The sequence below is a fragment of the Pyrus communis genome, chromosome 15 (genome assembly GCF_963583255.1).
Source record: "Pyrus communis chromosome 15, drPyrComm1.1, whole genome shotgun sequence".
In the NCBI taxonomy this organism is placed as follows: Eukaryota; Viridiplantae; Streptophyta; class Magnoliopsida; order Rosales; family Rosaceae; genus Pyrus; species Pyrus communis.
This window is the reverse complement of record NC_084817.1, coordinates 10,318,759-10,335,083: the sequence shown is the minus strand read 5'-3', so window position 1 is coordinate 10,335,083 and position 16,325 is coordinate 10,318,759. Positions and strand designations below refer to the sequence as shown.

Genomic DNA, 16,325 nt, shown 5'->3' with positions numbered 1-16,325 from the left:
ACTCAAAACAGAACCATGGAGTCTAAGACTGCGAGCTCTGCGATGGAATCTACTGCTGCTGCTGCCAGTGAGGATGCTAAGGCCGAAGAGTACTGATCTCTCCATGTGTGTTAGGTCACTTTAGCTTCGTATTAGGGCTTTCATATCGAGATCTATTCATATTTATCATGGATTTCTTGAGATGCTTATATACTTAATGACCTGCTAAATATTTGAACCTTGTTAATTTTGCTATGCGCTTCAATTTTCTGTGGATTGTATTATCTGGGTTTCTGTTGTGAGTATTGATCTACTGAGTCTTGATCTGCTTTGTTCGGAAATGTTTATGCTCAAGATTTTATAAGGAAGTGGGTGCATTTCGAATTGGAAATTTTTCAAAATCTTTCCTCTTGCATTATCTGGGTTTCCTATTGCATAATATGCTGCACTGGTGAATCTGTGCAAATTCCAGTATTTTTTTTTTCAAAAAAAAAAAAAAAAAAACCAAGGACCCTTAGACTCGGCCCGAACCGGCCCGTTTCAACCGGGCCAGGTAAGGTCCGGTTCCTATATAAGAAAATGTAATCCCCGACTCGGCTTGGCCCGTCTCCTTTTCACCTGGGTCCAGTCCGGTCCCTTCAAATTTAGGCCCGGGCCGGGCCATGCCCACCCCTATTGTTAATGATATCATTTATATCAATAAATGTAAGTAGCTTTTAGCTTAAGAGCACATCCAATAGGGAGATGCAGATTTGAGATGCAAAATTCAAATTTTCACTCTATTTTATATTTTTGGGAAATGTAAATGAGAGTTTCCCTTTGATTGAGAGACCCCCAAAAGATGTAAGGCCATCCCCAACCGAAGGTCCAGAGGGCTGAAAATAGCCCGAAAACCGTCTCTAACTGAGGGCTAGGCCAAGGGGCTTGTGGGCCCCACAAAATCTGAAAGGGCCAAAGGGCCAAAGGGTTGGTCGTATGCAACCAGCCAGCTAGCCCGGGCTGGCTTCTATTTTTGCTTAAAACTGTCAGATTTCCTGTTGGATATAACCGATAGAATTAAGAGCAATAGTGTCGGTTATAACCGACACGAATAGTAGGGAAAATTTTAAATGTAACGGCTGGCTAATCGACACGAATAGTAGGGAAAATTTTAAATATAACGGCTAGCTGACGTTAGCAAGCCGTTATTTTTTAAATTTTTTTTTTACAGTTTTATTTATTTATTTTATTTACAAAATTTTTCCTATAACTTCTATTTTTTTCTATGACTTCCTATAAATTCTATTTTACAAAATTTGTTTCATTTTTTTCCTATAAATTCTATTTTACAAAATTTGTTTCATATTTTTTTTTAAAATTCCATTTTTTCCTATAATAGGGCTGGGCAAACGGGCCATGGACCCGCGGTTAGGGGCGGGTCCAAGTGAATCGGGGCGGGTACGGGGCGGGTCCTATTTTAAAAAATCTGAAACGGGGCGGGGCGGATCCATGTTATTTGCGGGGCGGGACGGGTCGCCAAGCTTGGAAACGGGTCCCCGACCCGAACCGTTTCCACCTTCCAAAAATTTAAAATTTAATCTGATCCGTTGATTAAAAGTTACCACGATCGCACTCAAGTCTCAAGAGTCTCTCAGATCAGACTCTCAGACAGTCGAGTTCCCAGACCCAGAGACTTCTCCCACAGTCGACACTCGACAGTTCTCCCTTCCCCCACTCCCCAAATCTCCTCTCCTCTCTACTCTCTCGTCTCAGAGTCAGAACTCAGACCTCGATCGCTCCCATCTTTTTCCATCGATTCTCCACCCCTACTGACTCGACTCGACTCGACTCCTTGAGACTCGTAGTGAGTCAGTGACTGTCGACCTTGACTGTCTCTGTCGACATTACATCAATCCTCCCCAATCGCGAGTTTAGACCACCACCACACGGTCGACACCAACCTCGCCGTCGAGAACACTACCATCATCCTGCAAATACCTAGGTAATTTATGAATTAGGGTTTCTGATTTGGGAATTTAGGGTTTTTGGGGCTATGATTGCATAAGCTTTTCGATTGATTATATGGACTACTGCGATTTGATTACTAGCAGAAACTTGTTTATTTCATTGGTTTTGAATTTTATGGATCTGCTTATAGATTGTAGATTTTAAGTTGTTTGGTTAAATTTGCAGAAATTTAAGTTGTTTGTAGATTTTAAGTTGTTTGGTTAAATACTTTGGTATTTAAATTTGCAGAAAATTTTCGAATTGTTACAATTTTTGAACTAAAATTGGTAATTGAAGCTGCAATCTTAATGCATGTAAGCTAAAATTGTTAATAGCTTCTTCTGGGTTTAAACTTTAAAGAGGTTGTTTTAGACATTTAATTTATGGGTTTTGTTGCTTTGTTTGTTAAGCATGAAGCTCAGAAGCTCTATTCCCAGAGTCTCTCTTTTAAGTTTTTCCTATTTCAATTTTTTTCTGTAGATCTGTTCGAATCTAGGGTTCATATATCTATGGGTTTCATTAATATATTGGTTTTGGTTCTGTAATTTACTATAAAGAATATGATTTGGTTCATTAATATAGTTGGGTGCGAATCACATTTGGTTTTCTCATATATAAAGAATATGATTGTCACTTGTCAGGCTCTATACGTTGTTGAAGAAGATTCTGAGTTCGATATTTTGTTGTGCATGTACGGTCCGAAACCAACAAGATTTTCAGTTTTGTGAAGGTCGGCTTTCTTGTGCATGTACATTTACTAACTGACTAATTATTTACTCTTAAATGTTATGCTAAGCAAGCATAAAATGTAAAAGGGATGTTTTACCGACCTTCTTGTAGCAAGATTTTGTCATTATAGTTCATCCATTGTAATTCAGTAGTGGCAGAATTGAATGGTTGGATACAGAAATTTTTGTCCATGCATATCTTTCTCTCTGTCTTTCATCTACCTCTATCTTCCTCTCTAAACTCTGTTTTGAATACTCTCTTTCTATTCTATTATCCTTATGATGTCTGTATTTTTCTTCTTCTTCCCCTTCTATTCTTCTTCTCTGGATCCCTTATCCTCTTCTATTCTAAAATCATTGCTACTTTCTAAATATTCGTTACTTGTTCTACATCTGTTTCCTCCACCAACAATGCAGTGTTTCTTGAAAAATGAAGAAACATGTGAAGCTGGAAGTCACCCCCGTCAACCTTGACTCTCTAAATATTTTTTCCCATTATGTCAAATCTGTGGAACAGTCTGTTCCTTAAAACTCCAAAGTTCCGCTGATGCCAAGATGTTGATCTGTTAGTCAGTCTTATGCTCCCATACGCTATTTTCTGCTACGCAAAGTTGCAAAATTTCTATGTCAGATAGTTTGCTATCCAGACTAAACTAGAGTTTTATCAGAAGCTTTGAGTTAAACCAAGGAACTGTGTCTTGCTTCAGGTTGATTTTCTTATTATATGTCATGTGGCAATTAGTTAGAGTGGATGCATGTGGTGCAATGCATGGTTGTCATCTAGTATTTAAAAATGTATCATATTTTCTGATTTAATGGGATTAGAAGTTAGGACCTGAATTCTGATTGCATTTACTTGCATTGCTGCATTTCCAAGAATATTATATGCATTTTCTTGATTGTTTGGGAATTGGTTTCAGATTCCGAAGCCACTTATTACTGAGAAAGTTTGGAAATTTGAATGAAGATTGTTGTTGGAACTTGGGCGTTGGAACTTGGATTTTCGGATATTTTGTATGTTGATTTGATTTTTAGATGTTGGAAGATGTAATATTATTATTTTGAATGTATTGTTAATCTATGAACTTGGATGTTAGACTTTGTATTTAGATTGGATGTGAATAATGGTGAATTTGTGCAAAATATGCGTAAATGCAGTATGTGACTTTCTGCAGTTGCAATCTGTGCAAATCTGTGCAGTTTTGTGCAGATTGCAATCTGTGCAGTTTGCAATCTGTGCAAATCTGTGCAGTTTGCAATCTGTGCAGTTTTGTAATCTGTGCAGTTTGCAATCTGTGCAAATCTGTGCAGTTTGCAATCTGTGCAGTTTTGTGCAGATTGCAATCTGTGCAGTTTGCAATCTGTATTCTGTACAAATTTTTTTTTTTTTTTTCAAACAACAAAAAAAAAAAAAAAAAAAAAAAAAAAAAGGGACCCGTGGACCCGGCCCGAACCTGCCCGTTTCAACCGGGCCGGGTAATGTCCGGTTCTTATATTAAAAAATGTAATCCCCGGCCCGGCCCGTCCCGTTCCCTTTGAACTTAGGTCCGGTCCGGTCCCTTCAAAATTGGGCCCGGCCCAGCCCGTGCCCAGCCCTATCCTATAACTTCTATTTCACAAAATTTGTTTCATATATTTTTTTTATTCTATTTTTTTTCCTATAACTTCTATTTTACAAAATTTGTTTCATATTTTTTTTTTTAAATTCTATTTTTTTTCCTATAACTTCCTAAGCCATTATACAACATTAAATTAAATTAACTAACATGAAACAACATTAAATAACATTAATGTTTGGCCCTATGACCGTTGGATTTGAATTTAAGTAGTAGTTTTTAAATAATAAATTATGTTTGACCCTATGACCCTTTGACCCTCGGTTGGAGACAATTTTTTGTGATAGGGCTAAAACGAGCCCTATGGCCGTTTGGCCCTTGGTTGGAAATGGAGGCAAATATGACCCTGTACTATTCATGAAAATATTAATATCCTGGAGGGCCAAAGGGCTAAAACGAGCCCTCTGACCAGCCCTCAGTTGGAGATGACCTAAAAAAACATGTAAATTAAGTTTTTATTTATATCTTCCGATGAAGAATAATATTTTATATCTCTCCTTTGAAAACTTTCTGACCAAACAAAAATGTAATACATATTTTAAGACATTTTGTATCTCTCGTTGGAATTGCTATGCTATCAAATTAAAATTTAACATTTTGGTACTCCTATATCATTCCCTCTGTTTACAAATGTAGGCATAATACCCACCACTCCTTGCCACTTGGGTGAACCCCAAGAAATTGTTCAGTAAGTTTTTAACGTATGCCAAAGAGTCAAGGACCATCACAGATTCTATTTATTTTGAAACAGGTGGAAGAGATTTTCTGTTCCATATTATGTTTTTCTCCTATTTTGAAACAGATGGAAAAGATTTTCAGTTCCATTTAATTTATTTTCTCTAAATGGGAATTACTCAACTTTCCTTTATTTTCTAGCACATGATGTGTAATTGAATTATTTTGATTTTCTTACTTCTCTTGCATTTAACTAACAAAAAAAGAATTAAAAATGATGTGGCTTTCACATTAAAATTTGTAATTCAATACCACAAAAGTCAAGTTTTAGATTGATTAGGAGGTTAGAGGAGTTGATCTCTTCTCTTACGATGAAATTACTCAAAATTATGGATTTTAGAGTACGTGCTATTTGCTAATTTATATCCTTGTTCAGTCACAAAGTGCTATTTGCTAATCTATGCGGCACCTTGACATGAATTTTAAATAGCTATTTTTAGAAGCATGTTCTAATTTATCTTTTTATTACAAATTATAGCATTAGCCGGTTAAATTGTTAAATGTTAGGAGTGGAAAACCAACTTTTAAATAGCTAATATCCTAATAAAGTTACCGTTTAATAATTGGTGGACATTTATTACCTCAAAAAGTAAAAATAAAAATAAAAATTGGGTGGACATTTATTTATGTGTCAAATTTTATTTATTTATTTTTTGGTCAATTGGATTTTATGGATACTACATGACACAATTTTTGCGTATGCACTTGCCTCATCCCTGTGAAGTGCTTAAAACCTATATTCCACACGTTTTTCAGCTTGATATGTGGATCGAAGCATGCCTTGGAGATGATCAAAGTTTGATTGTTTTCCAAGAGATAGGAACAAACTTCCACTTTCCTGGAAATTAGAAGACTGCCATAAACTTTTGTTAAAAGGAGTGGAAACCCTTTTTGGGGCTTTGAGTGTCTGCCAAGAAATATTCACTAAATAATAGGAAGAGAAATGCTAAGAAGACGCTCTCAAAGTGAGACTCTTCATGGATTATCTGATATCTCATAGTTTAACGTTAATTTTTGTGCCAACTTTATAAAACATTGTACAAAAAACATGAAGGGTTGAAAGTTCATGAAGAGTTCCACTTTTAAGAAAATCTCCTTAGCATTTCTCATAATATATAAGAAATAGGTGGCATAAGATTTACAGTCTCTAACCTAGGTCTAAGTTGACAATAAAATTTGGGGAATTATTATTAGCACTCAAAACTTTTTATAATTAGAAAGAAAAATACTCACAAAGATTATAGAATGAGATTTTTTGAATACTAATAATAGTTCCCTAAAACTTATTCTGTTTAGTGCTGTCTGGGGAATTAGTGTGAAGAAGAAACAATACTTGGGGCGCATTCATTTCTAATGTTTTTGTTTGGTGGACAGTATCTTTCCTCTTCCTTACGTACTGATTATTTTTCTTATTAATTCTCATTGGTTATTAAAAAAAGTCGGCTAGTCATAGTATATATATTAGGTCTGGATTCTTGGACAGCTCAAGTAAAATGCCACCTCATTAATGATTTTAAAACTCCATTGTAAAGGGTTCTCAAAGAAATAAATGGCCCATCATCTTATACATTTAACCGATTTAATTAGAACAATGTCCTCTCATGTTCGTACACAATTTAAAACTCACTCCTCATAATTTAAATAAATTCAATGTAAAATATTACTTGTGTATAAAACACAAGCACCGATATTAATGTTTCGCAACCGAAATCCAATTAAAGTAACTTCCACCCATTTTGTTGAATAATCTTTCCACAACTTCTATTTTTTCAAGTTGAGCCATATATATATATGAGGTATGCTCTTACATCATATTACAACAACAATGTACCTATACACGTTGACTATTCATTTAGTTTGTGTATACTGCTAGAGCTATATAAATACCCTTCTCTCAGTTCAACCTCAAAAATTCAAAAAGCCCCCACAAAATCCTCTCAATGCAGGAACACAGAAACCTGCTACATGCATTATTAATGTTAACTCTGCAGTCTGTTCATCCATAAATATTCAGTCCTATCTGGGATACCGAGCTGCCTTCTTCTCAGAAATCCACGAATTCATTTTTTTTTGCATGAGATTTACACAAGGCCTTGTGGGTTGTTGTGCTTGATTGTATTGGAAGTGAAAAAAGAAAGTAGTAAAAATGGATAATGGTAGTGGTGATATAATTAGAGTGAGTAGTGCTCGTTTGAGCAGTTCTAATATTTGGAGGAACAGCACCATGGATGTTTTCTCCAAGTCTTCACACGATGAAGATGATGAGGAAGCTCTGAAATGGGCAGCCATTGAGAAGCTGCCTACTTATTTGCGCATTCGGCGCGGAATTCTCACCGAGGAAGAAGGCAAAGGAAGAGAGATTGACATCAAGAATCTTGGGTTGCTTGAAAGAAAGAATGTGTTGGAGAGGCTGGTGAAAACTGCAGAAGAAGACAATGAGAAGTTCTTGTTGAAGCTCAAGGACCGGATTAATCGGTAAGTTTTGCATCTTAATTAACTTTGCATTGTGAAAGTCAAGAAAAGAAAATAGAATTATAGAGTCAAGGCAGTGTACCCGTACCCTCGCACCCCAGTTGAATCCGTTCCTATGAATGGGAGTAGTTTAAAATATTGTTTTTTTTCAAAAAAAAAAAAAAAAAAAAAAAAAGAAACAAGATGGGACTTTTGTGCAATAAAGGATGGTTTAGATTTAGCTCCTTACAACTATTGAACTCTAGACATAAACCCACCTATATTAAAACATCAAAATAAAACCCAAATTTTGAATTTGATGTTATGTAAGATAAAAGATGTCCATACATTTAAATTTATTTACAACACCATGCCACCAACATTAATATTGCTATTACGGCTTTTTTTGTAGACTTTTAATTTATTGTCTTTTGCTTGTCAACAACATTCAACTAGTTTAAGTTTTTTTTTTTTTTTTTTTTTTTTGCTTTTAATTTAAAAAAAAAAAAAAAAAAAAAAGAAGTTCTTTTCTTCTTTTATGTGAAATCGCCTAATCCAAATCTAGTTAGCTCAATATACATTCTATTGAAAAAGTAGATACATTAACTTGTGAAAATTTAAAAAAAAAAAAAAAAGGTAAAAATAAACTAGTAGATACATTGTTTCTTGTAAAAACTAAACAATTAGTTACATTATTTTCATAAAAAAAAAAAAAAAACAATATGTAAATTTTTTTTTTTAATTACACAATTGGTACACAATTTTCGTAAAAATTAAATAACAGGAACTTTATTTTTGGAAAAAAAAAAAAAAAAAAAAAAAAAACTAGTAGAAACATTATTTCTTTTAAAAATTAAACAATGAATTTATAAGGTAAATTAGTTTGCATGTATTTTGCATATATGGGTTTGTTATTATGTAGGTAAATTATTTTTCATGTATTTTACATATACTGGGTATATTATTTTTCTTTTTTTAAGGAATCTAACATTTTAAAATTTTAATATAGTAGGTGCACTATTTGAATCAAATGTTTTTTTTTGTAGGTAAATTATTTTGTATGAATTTTACATATATTAGGCATATATATATATATATATATATAGGTGGGTGTGTGTGTGAAATAATTTACCTACATTAACATGTAAAATATAATTTTATTGACTAAATTAAGCATGTATAATAACATATATTAGACATGTTTTATGTTATTATATATTAGGCAATGAATTTATAACATTAATGTTTTTTTTTTTTTTTTTGTAAAATCATTAATTCTCTCTTACTATCCATCTGCTTGACATTAATTATGTACATCAAACATTCAAAGAGGGTTTATAAATAAAAGAAAAATATTCAAATAGGGGTATTTTAGGCATGCGAAATTTTTTTAATGTGTGAAGTCAAACATAATTAATGAATTTGCTGATGTGGAATCTAGTTAATGAGTTTTATTCAAGAAAAAAAAACTTATGTAGGTTTTATGTAGAGAAAATTAAGTTTTAGGGGCTAAAGTCATATTTTCAGTAGATTTTAATAGCCTTTCTAAAGAAATTTGTGGTCAGATTTTTGTTTTGGAAAAAAATTGATGCATGTGGTTTGGTTTGGTTTGGTTTGGCTCAGGGTTGGACTTGATATGCCAACAATTGAAGTGCGTTATGAGCATTTAAATGTTGAAGCAGAAGCTTATGTGGGGGGCAGGGCCTTACCTACAATATTCAATTTTGTTGCTAATATTTTGGAGGTAATTCAACAATTCCTTCTTTCTTTAAAATCATGCAATTGCAACAATTTATACTTTTGAAACTTAATGTGGATGACATTTTCTGTTTGAAGGGGTGCCTGAATTTTGTTCACATTCTTCCAAGTAGAAAGCATCCGCTACCAATCCTTGCTAATGTTAGTGGAATTATCAAGCCTAGAAGGTAACGGGATTGGACTAAATACTGGTGTAAATCATCACACACTCCTTTTAACTGTCCACTTCTGATTTTTCGGATTCGGCTTCTGCAGAATGACACTGCTTTTAGGACCCCCAGGCTCTGGGAAAACCACATTACTATTGGCTTTGGCTGGAAAACTTGCTAAAGATCTAAAAGTAGGGATATAAGATTTCCAACCCTGTGTCCAACCCTTATTAACATAGTTGTTTCACCTCATGATTTGATAAAATTGTTCATAAACTTGTAGTTTTCTGGGAGAGTAGCATATAACGGACATGGGATGGAAGAGTTTGTGCCAGAGAGGACCTCGGCTTATATTAGTCAGCATGATCTCCACATAGGGGAAATGACAGTGAGAGAAACATTGGCTTTTTCGGCAAGATGTCAAGGGGTCGGACCACGTTATGGCAAGTTGAAACCCCAAAACATTTGACATTTGTGGTTTAAACTGAAGTATTCTCATGAATCTGAAACGAATTTTTCATTTGTCAAATTTTCAGAAATGTTGGCAGAATTATCAAGGAGAGAAAAGGAAGCAAATATCATGCCAGATCCTGATCTAGATATCTACATGAAGGTAAACTTAATATCCACAGAACTTTCTGTTTATAACATATTTCAGATAATGCAAAAGTGTTGTTGAAAAAATCCGTTTCAATATCTTGAAATGCTTTTCAACTTTTGCAGGCAGCATCGCTGGAAGGACAGGAGACCAGTGTAGTTACAGATTATATACTCAAGGTGGATTCGTTTTCCTTCTAAGTTTAAGCTCAAATTAGATAAATGTATCAGATTTTGGGACCATTTTTCTTTCAGATGCTAACACAAACTTTGCAGGTTTTGGGACTTGAGGTTTGCGCAGACATCATGGTGGGGGACGAAATGGTACGAGGTATTTCTGGCGGACAAAAGAAGCGAGTCACAACAGGTAAACCGTTGATTACCATACTGCCGTAACTAATGTTGGACATACTTTCCTTGCCTATTGGTTATTGAAAATTCTGATCCATAACTGCAGGGGAGATGCTGGTTGGACCGGCAAGAGCACTTTTTATGGATGAGATATCAACTGGTTTAGACAGTTCAACAACATTTCAGATAGTGAAATCACTCAGAGAATCCATTCACATCCTCAGTGGAACTGCTGTTATCTCTCTTCTCCAACCGGCACCAGAAACCTACGACCTATTTGATGACATAATTGTGCTGTCTGATGGGCAAGTCGTGTACCAAGGCCCCCGCGAAAATGTGATCGAGTTCTTTGAGCACATGGGATTCAAATGTCCAGAGAGGAAAGGAGTAGCTGACTTCTTACAAGAAGTAAGAATTTGCACTCCTATTGTTGTGTTACCACTTTCTCGTTCTTCAGAGAGGTCCTTTTTCCTAACCTTATGTTTTTTTTTTTTTTTTTTTTTTTTTTTCCCTCGCCTGCTGTATTATAGGTAACATCAAGGAAAGATCAGGAGCAGTACTGGGCGGATAAAGAAGAGCCATATAATTTTATATCTTCCAAGGAATTTGCTGAAGCATTTCAGTCATTTCATATTGGTCGAAAACTTGGTGATGAGCTTTCTACTCCATTTGACAAGTCCAAGGGTCACCCTGCAGCCTTAACAACTCAGACGTATGGTGTTAGCAAGAAGGAATTGCTTAAAGCTTGCATTGATAGAGAATTTTTGCTTATGAAGAGGAATTCGTTCGTCTACATTTTCAAGATGACTCAGGTAAGTGGTGTTTAATGTAAATTGGAATCATACTGTGGATTTCTATAATTTGTTGGAAAATAGTTCGAAAAAAGTGCTAACACTATTTGAAAAGAAGATTTGTTCAGCGAAGCTCAATGAGTACTAGGCATATTGATTTCTTGTGGTTTTTGGTTTCAGCTCATTATATTGGCTTTTATATCAATGACCCTATTTCTCCGGACTGAGATGCATAAGAATACAGTTGACGATGGGGGTATTTTCATGGGTGATATGTTCTTTACAGTGATCGTAGTTATGTTTAATGGGTTCTCAGAGCTTGCCATGACTATCATGAAACTTCCTGTATTTTTCAAGCAAAGGGACCTTCTCTTCTATCCTGCTTGGGCATACTCTTTACCGACATGGATCCTTAAGATCCCTATCAGCTTCGTAGAAGTTGCCGTTTGGGTGGTCATGACGTACTATGTAATTGGTTTTGATCCAAACATCGAAAGGTGAGAAAGAAAACATCATACACACTACAAATCCTATTTATAATTCACATGTGGTTTCAGAATCTGATGACGTCTCTCAAATGGCAGGTTTTTTAGACAATATCTTTTACTCCTATTGCTTAACCAGATGGCATCAGGACTATTCCGATTTATGGGGGCATTAGGGAGGAATATCATTGTTGCAAACACATTCGGGTCTTTCGCGTTGCTTGCAGTACTAGTTTTGGGTGGCTTTGTCTTGTCTCGAGGTGAACTATGCATGGAAACAATATAATCTAAGTAATAAGAAAAATAATCACATTTCTTTTGGCTGATGGTTTTAAATATGTCTTTTGAATCAGACAACGTGAAGAAGTGGTGGATATGGGGTTATTGGGCCTCACCGATGATGTATGGCCAAAACGCCATAGCTGTCAATGAATTTCTCGGAGACAGTTGGAGCCATGTAAGTGGAAACATTAGTGTTTCAGGATTTTATTTTGAAAGCATTAGCTGATACATATGGATATATTTGTGTTCTAGGTTCCTCCTAATTCAACAGAATCGTTAGGAGTTATGGTCTTGAAGTCTCGCGGGGTTTTCATACAACCATATTGGTACTGGATTGGAGTAGGAGCTACAGTCGGATATATTTTTCTATTCAATTTCTTCTATACTTTGGCCTTGAAGTTTCTCAATCGTAAGTATCTGTGCACATATGTTTTTTGGTATTTCCATATGAGCATTATAACTAATGACCCGAACAACTATTTTGCAGCATTTGGGAAGCCTCAAGCAGTACTATCCAAAGAGGCCTTGGCTGAGAAACTTACTGATAAAGCTGGAGATTCTGTTGAGCTATCATCAAGAGGGAAGAACTCTTCTGGTGAGTCGAAAAGTTCCCAAGATTAAGTCTCCCTAGTAGCTTGCATATTTCGATCTATAACATGATTTCTTGGTTAACAATGCAGACCCAAGGAATGAAAGTCGAAGAAGTGTATCATCAAGAACACTGTCTGCAAGAGTGGGTAGCATTACTGAAGCCAATCAAAACAAGAAGCGAGGAATGGTTCTTCCTTTCGAACCTCTTTGGATTACTTTTGATGAAATCAAATATGCCGTTGACATGCCCCAGGTATTTTTCAGTTTTATGTAAGCGAAAACAATGTTTGAGATTTCAGGCTTGAAGAGCTTTTCTGAAGAAAATTCCCATTTTGTTTTGGTTATTCACGAATTCGGTTTGAGATTCAGGCAACAATGCTTCTCTTTACTTCTCTACAAGTAGCACTGAATACATCTTTAACCTCAAATTTATAACATGGCTTCAGGAAATGAAAAAGCAAGGGGTAACTGAGGATCGGCTACCACTTCTGAAGGGTGTGACCGGTGCTTTTAGGCCAGGAGTCTTAACAGCTCTGATGGGTATTAGTGGCGCTGGAAAGACTACTCTAATGGATGTGTTGGCAGGGAGGAAAACGGGTGGATTTATTGAAGGAAACATCACAATATCTGGGTATCCTAAAAAGCAAGAAACATTTGCTCGCATATCAGGATATTGTGAGCAAACCGACATACACTCTCCTCATGTAACAGTTTATGAGTCTTTGGTTTACTCTGCATCCCTCCGGTTGCCTCCTGAGGTTGATTCCACTACCAGAAAGGTAAAGCATATGACAGTAAGGTCGCATATTTGTCAATTTAGTGTGGTCTGTTTAGTCAAGTTGTTGACTAAAAATTTTGCAGATGTTTATTGAGGAAGTCATGGATCTTGTGGAACTGACCTCCATAAGAGAAGCGCTTGTTGGATTGCCTGGAGTGAATGGTCTCTCAACTGAGCAGCGTAAGAGGCTAACGATTGCAGTAGAGCTTGTTGCCAATCCATCCATAATATTCATGGACGAGCCAACCTCTGGCCTTGATGCCAGGGCAGCTGCAATTGTAATGAGAACAGTGAGGAATACAGTGGACACTGGGCGAACTGTAGTCTGCACCATCCATCAGCCAAGCATTGACATATTTGATTCTTTCGATGAGGCAAGACACTCTTTATGCTTTAGAATTAAAAAAAAAATGAATGTGCTACTTAATATTACCATAACTGATCAATTCAATCTCGCACTGCAGCTGTTTCTTTTGAAAAGGGGAGGTGAAGAAATATATGTTGGTCCTTTAGGCCGTCATTCTGCACATTTGATCAAGTACTTTGAGGTAAGGCTTATAAAAGCATGTTTCCAATATCTGTTTAACATGTTTACGAATTCGCACTCTCTCAAACGTTGTCATACCTAATTGTATTTACTGACATGGTTTTTGTTTTAACAAAGGATATTGATGGAGTTCCTAAAATTAAGGATGGTTACAATCCTGCAACTTGGATGTTGGAGATTACTGCAGCAGCACAAGAAGCAGTTCTTGGTGTCAACTTCACGGATATATACAGGAACTCAGAACTATACAGGTAGGGTTCCGCTGAAGTTTCTAATTCTAATTCTAAATGCCCCTAAAACCTGGAAGTTGAAGAATTTTCTAGTTGAATTTTAGCACATTTGGTTTTGTAACTACTAATAACATCTTGAATGGTTCAGGAGAAACAAGGCCATGATCAAGGAGCTAAGTACTCCTCCAGCTGGTTCAAAAGACTTGTACTTCCCTACTCAGTACTCTCAGTCTTTCTTCAGCCAGTGCATGGCCTGTCTATGGAAACAACATTTATCATACTGGCGAAACCCGCCATACAGTGCAGTGAGACTCTTGTTCACAATTTTCATAGCTTTAATGTTTGGGACAATATTCTGGGATCTGGGCTCGAAAAGGTAAATGGCACCCCAAGTTTAAAACATACAACAAAACAGTGTGAAAATGGAAACTTTAGTCCTTAATTTGACAATAATTATTGAAAATGCAGGAGAAACCAACAAGATCTTTTCAATGCAATGGGTTCCATTTATGCTGCTGTTCTCTTCATTGGGTATCAAAATTCCTCATCAGTACAGCCGGTTGTGGCTATTGAGAGGACAGTCTTTTACAGAGAAAGGGCAGCTGGAATGTACTCGGCATTGCCGTATGCCTTTGGACAGGTATTTCTCTCATTAAGGTTGCCTTTCTAAAGGGTAGATGATCCAATCAAACTGTGATTCTTCTTTATTGAAATGTTCAGAATTTCAAAAAGAACAAATTATTGAAGCATGTTTCAGTCTACTTGGTTACTCTTACCCTTGAAGTTGTATAAACATGAATTTTATTAGTTTTTGTTGAATTCGGCCATGATGGTATGGATCTCACCAAATTCCTATGATTTGCAGGTAGTGATTGAGCTCCCGTATATTTTTGTTCAGACAATCATATATGGAGTTATTGTATACACAATGATCGGATTTGAGTGGACAGTCAGCAAGTTCCTTTGGTACATCTTCTTCATGTACTTCACTTTCTTATACTTCACGTTCTATGGTATGATGACCGTAGCCGTGACTCCCAATCATAACATTGGTGCCATAGTCGCCTCTGCCTTCTATGCAATATGGAATCTCTTCTCAGGATTCATCGTTCCAAGAACGGTAAGTTCCTATAGCTCTTATGTATGTCTGGTTTGAGTTTAAGAAACTTCCTTGTATCACGATGAACCATTACTTACAATGTACTAAATTTGTTTCTATCACAGAGAATGCCAATTTGGTGGAGATGGTACTACTGGATTTGCCCGGTCTCATACACGTTATACGGATTGATTACTTCGCAGTTTGGAGACATAAAAGACAAATTTGATTCAGGTGAAAGTGTGGAACACTTTGTGAGGAATTACTTTGGGTATAGACGGGACCTTTTGGGTGTAATTGCAGCTGTGCACGTTGGCATTTGTGTGCTCTTTGGGTTCACTTTTGCCTTCTCAATCAAGGCATTTAATTTCCAAAAGAGATGAGAGATTCTGAAGAAAACATAAAAAGCCAATAACATGTCCTTGGTTTTTACGGAATTCCAAGATATTTGTAAGTATGCATAATATACATGTTATAGGGTATGCCAAAGCCGACTCCATATGTATGGAATTTGATCTGAATTTTGTAATTGCATTTTAATTCAACATGTAAATTTCGTTTCTGTTTAATAAATGTCTTTGGGCCCAATAGGGTCTTGTATCTCACCTATGTGTAAATTAGGAGTAGTAATTTTTGCACTCTTCTTTTCTCTCTATGCTTTCCTCTAGATTGAACAAATTAAAGGAGTGTCAAGGGGAAAAAAAATGGAGGACTGCAGAAAGAGAAAACGAAAGTGTGGAATCACCATCCCATTGTCCTTAAAAAGACTGTTTCGTACCCGTTTTGGTCTATTACGGATGAATAAGATTTTAATTATGTTGTCAGTCATGTGAATTTAAAAGACAAAATTGATAATTGAAGAAAGTTGAGGTTCAACTTTAAAATTAACATCGGCAATATGTGGAGTAGCTCAAGTATTTCCCATATAAGGTTTATTCTTTTTTCTGATATAGGATTCATACGCTCAACACGCTCTCTTATGTGTGACAAATTTTCAAGTCTAACTCGTGAACAACACAAATCAGGTGACATAAAGCACGTGTGGCCATTAGGCTTCACATTTGGGATAACATGCTCTGATAGATGAAGAAATTTGAGGTTTCATCATAAAAGCAATTGATAATGTGAAAAGTACCAACTACTTATAAACTCATACAAAGTCTCTTCTTTCC

At 35.9% G+C, this 16,325-nt stretch overlaps 1 protein-coding gene across 8 annotated transcripts; it reads left to right on the top strand.

The window, feature by feature from the left end:
- Nucleotides 1-6,977: 6,977 nt before the first annotated feature.
- LOC137717562 (pleiotropic drug resistance protein 1-like) lies at nt 6,978-15,873 on the top strand. Of its 8 annotated transcripts, none has more exons than XM_068456969.1 (24): nt 6,978-7,519; nt 9,119-9,239; nt 9,332-9,420; nt 9,509-9,593; nt 9,686-9,845; nt 9,939-10,015; nt 10,126-10,179; nt 10,276-10,366; nt 10,457-10,758; nt 10,881-11,162; nt 11,322-11,638; nt 11,726-11,886; nt 11,980-12,083; nt 12,161-12,317; nt 12,396-12,474; nt 12,626-12,752; nt 12,946-13,278; nt 13,361-13,651; nt 13,742-13,825; nt 13,942-14,075; nt 14,203-14,430; nt 14,523-14,694; nt 14,920-15,174; nt 15,279-15,873. In XM_068456969.1, the coding sequence occupies exons 1-24, from the start codon at nt 7,191-7,193 to the stop codon at nt 15,534-15,536; spliced, it is 4,290 nt and encodes a 1,429-aa protein (XP_068313070.1). In that variant the 5' UTR covers nt 6,978-7,190; the 3' UTR covers nt 15,537-15,873. The 8 variants fall into 8 exon arrangements, with proteins under 8 accessions (XP_068313070.1, XP_068313064.1, XP_068313067.1 ...); XM_068456963.1 differs by having other exon boundaries at nt 12,396-12,503; nt 12,589-12,752; XM_068456966.1 differs by having other exon boundaries at nt 12,396-12,507; nt 12,614-12,752.
- The last annotated feature ends 452 nt before the right edge of the window (nt 15,874-16,325 follow it).

What these genes read in the sequence shown, in the direction of transcription:
- LOC137717562 (XM_068456961.1), top strand. Translation starts at nt 7,191, where the DNA reads ATGGATAATGGTAGTGGTGATATAATTAGAGTGAGTAGTGCTCGTTTG. An exon ending in GGAATTATCAAGCCTAGAAG is followed by an intron (nt 9,421 to 9,508) that starts GTAACGGGATTG and finishes CGGCTTCTGCAG; the next exon opens with AATGACACTGCTTTTAGGAC. An exon ending in ACATTTTCAAGATGACTCAG is followed by an intron (nt 11,163 to 11,321) that starts GTAAGTGGTGTT and finishes TTTTGGTTTCAG; the next exon opens with CTCATTATATTGGCTTTTAT.